Genomic DNA, 12,973 nt, shown 5'->3' with positions numbered 1-12,973 from the left:
CCTATTCCTGTTCACGATACTTAAACAATTAAAACAATTTAATGTTCAATGAGTAAAAATGACTTTGAGTGTAACTTTTGATGGGAAGTCTAGCTGAAAGTCATGCATCTATAAATTGGAACAAGGCCAGGGAATACCTCTGATCACATGACAGGTGTTCAATCTGGTGCTTTTATATCCAGGGCTTTGTTGCAGGACCCTCTGATTTTCCGAGAGGCTTTCAGTCATTTAAGGGACGAGAACAGTGAACATTATTTTGGCAGTTGGCTTCCTGAAAATGCTGTCTGCTCTGCCTACTCAAATGTCAGTCTAGCCAGCAGTTTCCACTGACCTGGTCCAGGAGGGCTCCTGGTAAAACCAGGGTCAGGACAGGGTCCAAACAATCGAGCGGTTTAATTGTGTTTATTTCGGGACGCATTAATACGTTAAAGAAAACACTGCGGTTGATACGCTGGGCCTGTTTGTCACCTTTACCAGTCCTCCTTGTTTCTGTAACCGTAGACCGAGGCTGGAACCCGGAGGTTCCCCCGTGACAAGAATAGCTGCATGATTTCATGAATGAGAGACCCGGAGGGTGGGACACTCCACTTCAGATCGGATCCCGGATCTGGATTTGCATTAAAAAAATAAGAGCCGAAGCTTTGAGGTGGGTTTGGCTGAAAACAGCCAGGCGTGCGCGCGTAAAAGAAAGTGGGATTTGCGCGGCGGCACGTTTACTTGGAAACTGCTGCGCTGTTTCGGTGAACAGGGCGAGCACAAGAGGGACAGCGGCAGCAGCGGCAGCAGCAAGTGTCATCTGGCTTTCCAGCATGGGGAGGGCTCTGGAGTTTAAAATGGTGTGAATATGATAGCCATGGGTCTGGCTTATACAAGTGGAGATCTGTCTGCGCCATTGGAGGCTGGCGGTCCGGAGTCACTAATGTGAGTGAGGGGGTGGCGAAAATCAACAACTGCATTAGAATTATAGGAAACAACAGCAACAGCAACAAAAGCGCCGGCACCTGGTGAGAATAAGAGGATTTTCCTTTTGCCTGGAGCTCGGGCAGCTGCATGAGTGGACGCGCAGGCAAAAGAAGGCACCAAGGAGGTGAGTGACGGATTTACCCACGGAGGGGTAAAAACATGACTGTGGTGTCCCAGGAGAACCACGACGAGACTGTGGTCGTGGCACCGTTGTTGCAAGATGCTCCTGAGTTGGACGCCGCGGACCAGGAGTGCAGCGAGAGGGTGATCATTAATATCTCGGGTTTGCGTTTCGAGACGCAGTTAAAAACCCTCTCCCGGTTCCCGACGACCCTCCTGGGAGATCCGCGCAAAAGGATGCGATTCTTTGACCCGCTGCGAAATGAATACTTCTTCGACAGGAACAGGCCGAGCTTTGACGCCATCCTCTATTATTACCAGTCGGGGGGGCGCCTGCGGAGGCCCGTCAGCGTCCCCGTGGACATCTTCCTGGAAGAAATACGCTTTTATGAATTCGATGAAGATGTGATACAGCTTTTCCGTGACGACGAGGGCCTGCCGAGGGAGGAGGACCGCCCGCTGCCCAACAACGAGTTTCAGCGCCAGTTTTGGCTCTTGTTCGAATATCCAGAGAGCTCGGGACCCGCGCGGATAATTGCCATCGTGTCAGTGATGATCATCCTAATATCCATCATCATATTCTGCTTGGAGACTTTACCAGAATTCAGAGAAGTCCCAGCAGTGCGCGCAAACCACGTCAACGGCAGCGCGCAGGGCAGGGAGCTGAGCCCGTTCACGGATCCCTTCTTCATGGTGGAGACGCTTTGCATTGTGTGGTTCTCTTTCGAGTTCACCATGAGGTTCCTGTCGTGCCCGAGCAAACCGGCCTTTTTCAAAAACATCATGAACCTGATCGATGTCGTGGCCATAGCTCCCTATTTCATCACGCTGGGCCTGGACCTGGCGGAGCATCAGGGCAGCAGCCAGCAGGCCGCGTCACTGGCCGTGCTCAGGGTCATCCGTCTGGTGCGCGTCTTCAGGATTTTTAAGCTGTCCAGACACTCTAAAGGTCTCCAGATCCTCGGCCAGACGCTCCACGCAAGCCTCCGGGAGCTGGGACTGCTCATATTCTTCCTGATCATCGGAGTGGTTTTATTCTCCAGTTCGGTTTATTTTGCAGAGGCAGAAGACCCCGAGTCTGAATTTTCAAGCATACCCGACGCGTTCTGGTGGGCTGTGGTGACCATGACCACAGTGGGATATGGTGACATGTGTCCTTCCACCATTGGAGGGAAATTCGTTGGGTCGCTGTGCGCCATCGCCGGTGTGCTGACCATCGCGCTGCCCGTCCCGGTTATCGTGTCAAATTTCAATTATTTCTACCACAGAGAGAACGAGGAGGAGGAAAACGTCCAGTACGTCCACGTGACTTGCGGACAGCAGCAGCAGCAGCAGCAGCAACAGCTGGAACCCTCATTTGGAGAGTGTGACTCAAAGAAAAGCAGCCAGTCGCTGACGGAGTCCTACCAAGAGAGCGACGACTTGGAAGCTTTGACGAACCCGAAAGCAGATCTGGACGCTTACGCGGGGAAAATGACAGTGGTGTAAACCCGAGACGGTTTCATTTCCGGTGTTTCAGTGGACGTACTGCACCAAAAGAGGCTTCTTTATGGGGGTGGGGGGGAATCAGCTGACTGGATACACGATAAAAATCATTCCTCCACGAGGGCTGCAACTTTACTACTCTCACTTTGGGGGCTACAGGTAGAAAGAGAGCTGGGCGGTGCGCAAAGGCGCGCGTCACAATTTGAGGGCGCAAGAGATAATTGCCAATGTGTACATTTAAAAATAAATCAATCATATTAGTTATTCTCAGGCTGGAGCCTCTGTGGCGCACCAGGAATTCTGAACTGTGTGGGAGACCTCTTTCACACGTGCCAGATGTGCGTCATGCGCGCGTCACAACTCCTCATCGGTGCACTTTGATCGGGCATTGCTTTTCAAGAGTTTTCCTTTTCCCACAACCTTCGCCTACTATTTGCACTGCAAACCTGTTTTCTTAAGCGACGTTCGCATGTATCCGTGTTCCGCAGCTAAATTTACCAGATCACGTGATTCGAGAGACTTTTCAAAGCTTCGCAGGAGACGATCGCGCGGAGCCTCGAGGTCTCTGCCTCTGACCAGATGAGCTCTGAGCGCCACTCTGTGGTCGATCCGAACCCCTTCGAACAGGCAGCAACTAACTCAGGTTGAGTATTTTCCCTCGCCGTTTAATCACTTTAATTAGAGCCGATGAATTGAAAATTGAGCCCCTGAGTTCAGGATGTGTCAGCAGAAGCCTGACCGTTGTTCCGGCCCCATTTTCTGCTGACTTGCAAACCAAAGCGGCGTGTGTCCCCCCCCCCCCCCCCCCCCCAGAGTTGCGGACCCTCATCTCCTCCCTCATCTTGTACATTTTTATGAATCGCCAGTGTTTCGATAGTGTTCGCATCGGCTAAAATACATTCTTTTTTTGTACAGGCTTTATACATGACCACGCCTCGCTTGTGTCAAAGCCATTGTGTAAACGTTAATGTCCCTTTACCCCCCCCCACCCCACCCCAAACTCACGCACTATTCAGATTGCATTGCAGCTTGAGCATTATCCGTTGCAACGTCTGCATGAATCCAATCACGATCTGAATCGTCGTGAATTATGAATGTAATCAAATATTTATTTTTCTAATTTAAACATGTATGTGAACTTAACTTAATCCATTTTATAAATAAATTATGAACACAAGCTCTTTCTGTTGGTTTTTGGTTTTTTGTTTTTTTTCTGAGCGGGACTCAAACCAGACTGGCAAAAGCCAAAGAGATGCAAAGAGTTTGACATCCATTAATTAGTGTGTGTGTGTGTGTGTGTGTGGGGGGGGGGGGGGGGGGGGGGGGGGTCACAACATCTTTCGCTAATACTTTTAACTAATTGAATGCTGACGGGTGTAAAAAGGGTTTATCTGCTGATCTAGATTCACTGATTATATGATGAACGCTTTAAGATCCACCCACCTTCCGTTTATATCGCGTTAAACTTCTTTCCCCCTCGTCATAATTTCCTGATTTATTTTGGACATTTCATGTCCAGAAAACACGACGTCCGCCTCAGAACCAGGGACAGCGAAGCACAAGACGACCACCACCGTCTTATTGTGGACATTTGGGGACACCTCTGACTGCGCTGTCCCCGGTGCTGAAAACGATCTTCGGGTAAACTCTTTTATTTCCCACTTTCGTGTTACTGAACCTATCATGACAAAAGTGTCTCATTCTGTGCGCGAGGCGTGCACATTCGGGATGAAAGTCGTCCGGATGCTATTGGCATCTGACTCCCTCCACCCCTCAAAGCTGAAAAGAAGCTGATTTTAATAACCGGACATACACCCCCGTATGAAAAGGGGTTGATTAACTGGTTATATCAGCCACTATATCCCGTTCGTTGCAGTCTGATTGCGCCAGTGCTCAGCCGCTCCTGCCTCTGTGGTGTTTGTGTGGAGAACTTCTAGCGGCGTGCTTCAGTAGAGTCGGTCTGCATTGCGTCGAAACACTCCAACTCCTCCTCCCCCTGCTGATCGCCCTCCCCTGTACTTTCTCCTGCCTTTACCCCAACATCCCCCGCGCCGGAACGTAAAATGCACGCCAAAAACTTGCTCGACACCTCGGAGGAAACATTCGGACGGCGCCGATTCGTTTAGAAGCTTTTCTTCGCCCTTTTTCGCCGCGCCGACGTTCGGTCCATCCTCTCGCGTAGAGACAAAAATGCAGCGATTTCCTGCTGATGTGATGATGCCTGGGAATGCCAAGATCTCGTTCATCACCCCTTACCCTGTCCTACCCCTTGAATTCCAGCACAGGAGTCCCCCCTGCGGTAAATTGTGAGCTCTCCGCGCATCTCTGCCGTTCGCTCGTCAGATTCCACTAAATCACATCTCGCCTCGCCGCCTAAAGGCGTGAGGCTCCATCTGAATGCGCTCCGCGGCGGATGCAGCTGGGATCGACACGATACGGTGCGATGTAAAGTTTCCACTTGACACCATCTGCTGATCTGCAGTTGGATGAATCTACCCGAGGACGGAGCGCAGCGGAGCGATTTCAGGATCATCCCGGGGTAAGCATCGAAACTGCTGACTTTGACAATCCGCTAGGCACCTTTTAGTGTGGTAAACAGTGGGTGCTTTCACCCAGAACCACAACTAAACGCGTACGAGAAGCATTTCGCCTCTATTTCTTGACGCGGAGGCTGTGCAGAGAAACCTATAGGTATCAAATTATGCGTCATGAGTGAGGGCTGCTGTCATGCGCCTGTCATATCCAGCCAGTGTGTTAGAGCAGGAAGGCAGCGCCAAAGAGTCTGTGAATGTCTGCGGCAACTTTCATGCAGATGTAGAAAATGAGCAATCAAAGAGTTTTGCACTACGGAGAAGTTTTAAATACAAATGAGACTGATATTCTGCGTTGTGTGAGGATATTTTCCCTCTGACTAACTGAGCTAATTGCAATATGAGAGGAATATATAAATAAATAAACTGCAGAAAAATGCTGAGCCAGCAAATATCGCGGCAGTTTGATGCCATTATTTCCTCCTCCATTCCTCCCCTCTCCCTCTGCCTCCCTGCCTCCCTCCCTCCCTCCCTCTCTGGTGTGACAGAGGCAGCAGTAACAGCAGCAGCAGATACACCGGTGAGCAACAATGGTCAAGTCAGCGAGAACCGCAGTGGAGCCGCACTGAGGCAGAGCAGCCAGGCAGCCCTCTCCTTTCTGGGGACGTCTCCGGCAATTTAAGGGACGCGGGAGGCCGAAGACTGGAACATTTCCCACCCGAATGCCTGCTCAGTCAGCCTGCCTGACAGCCTAGCACAACTCCTCTTCCTCCGCCGGCTCCTTGTCCTACTCTGAAAATGACTGTAGTTGCAGGAGATCACATGGATGAGACCTCTGCGGCCCCGGGCCACCCTCAGGACATTTACCCGCCGGATCACAACGACCACGACTGCTGCGAGAGGGTGGTCATCAACATAGCTGGTCTCCGGTTCGAGACGCAGCTGAAGACGCTCTCTCAGTTTCCAGAGACGTTGCTGGGCAACCCCAAAAAGCGGATGCGGTACTTTGATCCTTTGAGAAACGAGTACTTCTTCGACAGGAACCGCCCCAGCTTTGATGCCATTCTCTATTACTACCAGTCCGGGGGTCGCCTCAGGAGGCCGGTGAACGTCCCGTTGGATATGTTCTCCGAAGAAATCAAGTTTTACGAGCTGGGGGTCGACGCGATGGAGAAGTTCCGCGAAGACGAGGGCTTCATCAGGGAGGAAGAGCGTCCGTTGCCTGAGAATGAGTTCCAGCGTCAGATCTGGCTCCTCTTTGAGCACCCGGAAAGTTCGGGCACCGCCCGAGGGATTGCTATAGTCTCCGTGATGGTTATTCTGATTTCCATAGTGATATTTTGTTTAGAGACTTTGCCACAGCTGAAAGACGACCCGGCAGGCAGGACAATAATAGTTGGAAACACCACCATTCGTTACAAAGCCAACATCCTCACCGACCCCTTCTTTATCACCGAGACTCTCTGTATAATCTGGTTCTCTTTTGAGTTGATAGTGCGCTTCCTGGCGTGTCCAAGCAAGCCGGCCTTCTTCAAGAACATGATGAACACCATTGACATCGTGGCCATCATCCCGTACTTCATCACGCTTGGCACCGAGCTGGCTGAAGACGACAAAACCGAGAGCGTGGGGGAGCAGGCAACATCTCTGGCCATTCTCAGGGTTATCCGTCTGGTCAGGGTGTTTCGAATATTCAAGCTGTCCCGACACTCCAAAGGACTGCAGATTTTGGGGCAGACCCTCAAGGCCAGCATGAGAGAGCTGGGACTGTTGATCTTCTTTCTGTTCATTGGAGTTATCTTGTTCTCTAGTGCCGTCTACTTCGCCGAGGTGGAGGAGCAAGGGTCCTACTTTGGCAGCATCCCAGATGCGTTCTGGTGGGCCGTTGTGTCAATGACGACTGTGGGCTACGGGGACATGGTGCCGGTCACTATAGGAGGCAAGATCGTAGGTTCTCTGTGTGCCATCGCTGGAGTGTTGACAATCGCCCTCCCGGTGCCCGTCATCGTGTCCAACTTCAACTACTTCTACCACAGGGAGACCGAAGGTGAAGAGCAGGCCCAGCTGCTCAACGTCAGCAATCCCCCCTCCGAAACCAACTCCAGCCGCCGTAGTTCGTTCACCGTCAGCAAGTCAGAGTACATGGAGATCGATGGAGATATAAACAATAGCATCGACAACTTTAGGGAGGCAAACCTGAGAACTGGAAATTGCACTTTAGCCAACCAAAACTGTGTAAATAAAGCCAAACTGCTTACAGATGTATAGGCTGTAGATAGAAACATAATTATCTTTACGGGACTGTCATATATGGAGTAGACCATCAAGAAGGAACGCTTCATTTAGATCCCCAAAGTACTCAGTGGCGTTACGGCTACGACTCTGCTCAGCTACGTAGATCAAAGCTCATAGAGTATATGACAGCTAGATAGAATAATAAATTCCTCCCATCCTAAAAACATATAAGAGCATCAACAAGAAAACACCAATTATTCCACGTGTAAGGACCCCTGGAGGACATGGGACGCATACTGTCTTATCATTTGACAGTGTGATAATTAAAATCATATGCATGGAGTACCAATTACATTTCAGCAAGCTGCACAACGCATCCAAACGGTCTGCAGAGACATGCCAACATCCGCAGTCGAGTGTTAAAAACTTCGATGACTGTCCGTGCCTCCCCCTCCCCCACCCCGCAAAGGATCTACTGTTCATTAGCGCACCTTATAGAGGGAAGACCGGACCCTCCTGCTGGGATGTAAACAGATGGTGATCTACATGCTTCACGGACATCCGCATTGCTGCTGACTCCCGGCAGATGCTGTGTTCTGTCAGATGGCCAAGTGATTCAACGCCGTGCCCTTTAGAGTCAACTCAACAACGCGGCGTCACACTAGCATGATTACGGACCTTCCATTTTCGTACCGGCGTGCATGAGACAATTTTTTGCATAGCGGAAAGGACGTTCTTTTGGATACCTGCCTCCATCCTGCCCCTCCCATCCGCGCTCACAGGGACTGCACCGCAGGAGCATTTACTTTAAAAACGCAAACATTTACAAGTATAAAAGTTGAATGCTGAACCTTAAAAGAACATAAATGAGATCATAGCATGATAGAAGTAACCTGCATTATGGACTATCGACTGAGGCACTTTTGTATCCTGGTATTTACTGCATGACTATACAGCTTGTGGTGACGCAGACACTCTGCAGTGTCCTGTGCTCAAGGAAACTAAGGACAACAAATTCTGTGTGTTTCTGAATTGCAATCAAATATATCCAGACCCATCGGGAGGATGCAGAGTCTCTAATTTATCACTAATCAAAGAACACGATGGGATCAAAAAGGCATATAAGCATATTAAGCACCGATTACATTATTTAGTCAGTAGTGCAGTGCATGGGCATTCTTTGATAAGGATTATTAACAGGTTAAGTCACCCTTTTCTTTCAGAATTCACAAAAAAAAGGATCAAATTTCACTTCATTTCCAGAGAATTACTCTGACATTAGTTGCTAGTGCCTTTATTCCTTTCGCTAACAGGACCAGTGAAAGTGCCTCTGTGGATAACGGGAACTGTACGGTGGGATCGAACTGGTTTATCCTCTGTTGTCGGGGCTTTGGTCGAGATGTTCATGACGAGCAACACGCAAGCAGATGAAACATGGCTTTTATGCACAACCCAGTTTTCATGCTGTCGCGCACTTACGTCCTTAAAAAGCAAAGTATTGTACTCTGCATGTTTACTGATCTAGTTTTAAAGGGAATAACCTTAGGTACGAAACACACCGTATTTCATTCATGCTGGTTCTCCTCGTGCATCCAGTCGTCTTTCAGGGTCTCTACCTCAGCGAGGTTGTTGCAGACTCGCTGCAGAGCTGCAAGCTTCCATGCAGGGCTTCCTATACCATAATGCAAAAGGCAACCTCAAACTGCAGTCACGCCACAATGAATGTGAGAGTCCCAAAGTATAGCCTTCACACAAGCACTTAGCCGACAGTGTACCGCAATCCCGCTCTTTCTTTTCACTAAAAGCTGCGCACAATCAGAACTTTCACCAGTGGAGAGTTTGAGGACAGCTGGGAGCTCCTGACGAGTTTGTTTTTTATATTGAGTTTCTGTGGAAGAGGGATGTTTAAAGTTGCTGCTGTGTCGCAGAAACACACCTGCTAACAGAAACACGCACACACAAGCACACACGGGCACACACTCAGACGCTCACACACAGTCACACCTACACACAGGTACACAGACACACACGTAAGTTGGCAGTAGTTGTTGAATCAGTCTGCACTTGAGATAAATTTACTGGAATAACAGTAAACTTTGCACTGCACCATGAGCTCTTTTTCTCCATTTTGCTCCCTCCTTCCAAGATATAAAAAAAAACAGCTACTTGAATGTGTTTCTGGTCTTTGCTTGTTCTCTTCAACAGTATTTGCCAGTTTCTATGGTTCTTGTTCCTGTTGTTTGGTTGGTTGACAGCGTTGGATGCCCTCGGTTGTTTTATTTCAAACTTATCTTTGCACTGTACCAATGACGAGTCTTCCTAGTCGTTAGAGAATTATCTCTAAAAAAAAAATTTAGGCTGCTACATCTTGGATGAGCAAAGAATATCTCCTACAGCAACAGTGAAAACTATTTTATCTTGAATGTCAGAGCAGCTACGATCACCTGACAGACGCCAAACAGGACTGATTGTACATCGACCTCTTCTCTTTTGCTTGTAAAGTACTGTTAAGGTCGGCAGAGGTCAAAGGTTAGGACATTTATAAGGGTCATCTGTAAAAAAAGAGTCATTCATAGTTTTCTTTGCTGTGGTCTGGAAGCCTTAACCAGCCAGTTCTGTTGCAAGGCTCAGCTGAAGGGCTCAGTTGAACCCTGAACACGGTCCCGAAGGGACAGCCCATAATGCACTTAGAGAGGACGCGTCGTCATTTTGCAGGAGGGATCCGCTAAGAGCGAAAGAGGCGTCTAAAACGTTTGACACATTCATTCGTACATCTCACTCTTAGATATGAAGCTTCAGCCAACACTAGCGATAAGAGTTCTATAGATCACGACTCCGAATTAAAAGAGAACATGAACAAAATGTGATATTTAGCACCAAAAAAGATAAAGAGTCATTATAGTTAGAGGCTAATATTACGAATATTAACCGAAAAAGTATATCCTGCAGTTACAAGTTTGAAAAGGTATTGACTTTTTGATTTATGCTGTTTTATTTTTAAGACGACCGATACAGGAAGAACATGCCATATCCTGGGAAACCCAGGAGAATGTATCCCTCTGCTAAGCCATGAAGATGAAACCACTGTTTAACGATATATATACATATATATACAACACGCCCTGTCACGGTTTTGGAAAAAAACAAAGGAAATATTCAAAGGCGTGCCCCCCCCCCTCCAGTCTTTTGAATATTCTGATGTATCTGCAGAACTTTACTAACAGTGAAAATCCAGCAGCATGTTCAACTGAGGACTGCATGACCTCTCCAAACTGTGGATCACCTACAATACCGTTGCATCAATGACAAGCTAGTTTTTCCGTCCGCTCCCAGACATCCCGCAAGCCCTCTGTTCCTGATTGGAAGTGAAGTAATGGATTTCACACAAGCACCTTGACGCCGACCTCATCGTAAAGATGGCAGCGGGTGTCCGAACTGTCCTCAGCGCCCGGGCGCACCTTCCCGCTAATGGCTCCGAATGCGAGCGAGGATATTAAGGGCTAGTTTCCCAAACGAAGCACCGGAATTCTCTTTCCCGCCCTCGCCCCCTCCGTTCCTGCTAACTCGGTTCTGGTTCCCGACTCTGTGTTGGATTGTTCCCGACTGCCGAGGAGGGCGCTGAACAAGCTCCCACGTCTGGCTGCTCCTCTCTGGCCAAAAATGGATTTTTAGGAATATATTGCTTCAATTATGAGTTCTTTATTTTTAGCGTTTTACAAACGAACCATTAACAAACCGGGACTCCTCTCGTGAACCCAGCTGTCATTGTCATGTTTTGGCTCCTTTGTGCTGAAGTGTGTTCTGTTTGACAAAGGCATGGTCTCTGATCTATGCAAGGGGTTGGTTCTTGTTTTCTTTATGTCACTTATGATTTCATCTTACATCAATAAATTTTTAAGAACGCCCTGTTGTATGCATGATTGCAAGAAAAGCTCAATAAGACCAACTTGGACAGTTCACGTAGATCCAAGGCTGCAGTGTGTGAACTCACAGAGCTGGAGGTCTCAATCCTAATGTGTCCCACCTCTGTACTACACTCACTGAACCCATTAGTGGTGATTCATGACACTAAGGTAATGGTTCCACGCTAATCCTCCCGTCCCAGAAGGGGCCCGCTTACTCCTTTCGTTCCGGCGCGCGTCTCCTGCAGACTGACACGTGCTTAAAACCATCGAGGCTGTCTGCATGTGCCAAAAGATTCTCTGTATCAATAAAACATTAAAACAATATCCTCAAGCATCAGTATTAACCATCAGTCCGAACACATTAGCCTTAAATCAAAACGTTCTCGTCCCACCGCGACTGGAGCGAAAGCGCGCACTTCAGAGGTCTCGCATGTGCAGAACATCGAGGGAGAGGGCGATTCAACAACTGCAATGAAGCACTTGTGCACTTTTCTATGAGGTGTGAACATGACTCACTCCCACTTCTGCCCCCCCCCCCCCCCCCCCCCCCCCCAGAGGGGTCAAGCTGAGCATTTGTGGAGGACGACTAATGCAAGAGGCACCGGGCGGAACGCTGCAGCTCATCCGCGTCTCTCACGCTCCATCCGGCCTCCACCCCCCCCTTGATGTTTCCTATACGGTGACCTCCTCCTTGTCCTCTGCACAGCCCTCAGGAAATGCAGCACTCCTCGCTCTGCAGGGAGCAGCGGGGGGTGGGGAGGTACTGGCACCATCCCAGGTGTTCTTGCACAATCTCGGTCCTTTTTATGTCTCTGACTCACGCTGAGCCGCGGATCGCACCTGCGATGTGTTCTCGTGTTCTCGTCTCTCTGGTGTCACGAGAAGCATCGGTGGTGGAAAAGTGACCGTGCAGTAAAAATGACTCCAAAAAACGAGCGTGACTCCGGAGGCGAACTGGCCCGTCTCTGATTCTGCTTTAAACCAGCAGTTCGCCGCGTGTCGTGCTGCTCTGTGTCGCTTCCGCACACGTGACCCGCACACGCCGCAGGTCAACAAACCTCCACGCGTGAATGAGAGGCGTGTAATTAAAAGCTGCGGTGTGAGTCGACACCTTGGTAATCCCTGATCAACATGCTGGACTGATCGAGGTGCTGTCAGTCACCCCCCCCTTACCACCAAAAGGGCGAGCGCTTCGAGACGCGGACGAGAGGAAATGAACTGTGGCTGCGCGCGCTCATCCTCTGTCTCACTCGGCCTCACACGCGGAGAACGGACGCTTTTCCTGAGTCAGGCCTCTGGCTCGCTTGATAGTCCCCGATCGATCCTCTGAAGACAGACGCTCATCCCACATCCCTCGCACAAAAACGCCATTTCTGTTGACATCATCCGAAAAGTTTCTCGGGGGCCCTCTCATGTGGCCCACTCAGCCGCGCGCCCCCACTCCCCCTCCCCCCCCCCCGGGTGATGATTCAATCTCAAATTTCGAGTGTCGGGAGCTTCGTTACTGCTGCGCACACCTGAATCACCCGTCGGGCCCGTGGGCGGCGCTCGCCGCTAATCGCTTCATCCTCTGCAGGCTTCGGAATGTTAACAATGCTCAAAAAAGCTTTGACAGCATTATTGGATCTTCAGAGCTGGAGTCCCGACTCCACCTTCCTCCCCCCAGGTCCAAGCCTACCAGCTTCTTCCCCCCCCCCCATCCCAGAGGCCATCTCTCTGGCCCACTTCCTCTTT

General features: G+C 49.6%; 2 protein-coding genes across 2 annotated transcripts; both read left to right on the top strand.

The window, feature by feature from the left end:
- Positions 1 to 461: 461 nt before the first annotated feature.
- LOC101068472 (shaker-related potassium channel tsha2-like) lies at positions 462 to 3,354 on the top strand. Its single transcript, XM_003967641.2, has one exon. It carries the CDS (start codon positions 1,123 to 1,125, stop codon positions 2,569 to 2,571), a length of 1,449 nt encoding a protein of 482 aa, XP_003967690.2. The 5' UTR covers positions 462 to 1,122; the 3' UTR covers positions 2,572 to 3,354.
- A 1,097-nt stretch (positions 3,355 to 4,451) lies between these two features.
- LOC101075457 (potassium voltage-gated channel subfamily A member 1-like) lies at positions 4,452 to 9,897 on the top strand. Its single transcript, XM_029842271.1, has 2 exons — positions 4,452 to 5,107; positions 5,648 to 9,897. The coding sequence occupies exon 2, from the start codon at positions 5,898 to 5,900 to the stop codon at positions 7,365 to 7,367; it is 1,470 nt and encodes a 489-aa protein (XP_029698131.1). The 5' UTR covers positions 4,452 to 5,107; positions 5,648 to 5,897; the 3' UTR covers positions 7,368 to 9,897.
- Positions 9,898 to 12,973: the final 3,076 nt, after the last annotated feature.

This window comes from Takifugu rubripes, chromosome 9 (assembly GCF_901000725.2).
Source record: "Takifugu rubripes chromosome 9, fTakRub1.2, whole genome shotgun sequence".
NCBI classification, from domain to species: domain Eukaryota; kingdom Metazoa; phylum Chordata; class Actinopteri; order Tetraodontiformes; family Tetraodontidae; genus Takifugu; species Takifugu rubripes.
Note: the sequence above shows the minus strand (reverse complement) of the source record. Positions and strands in the feature narration are given on the sequence as shown.

What these genes read in the sequence shown, in the direction of transcription:
- LOC101068472 (XM_003967641.2), top strand. Translation starts at nt 1,123, where the DNA reads ATGACTGTGGTGTCCCAGGAGAACCACGACGAGACTGTGGTCGTGGCA.
- LOC101075457 (XM_029842271.1), top strand. Translation starts at nt 5,898, where the DNA reads ATGACTGTAGTTGCAGGAGATCACATGGATGAGACCTCTGCGGCCCCG.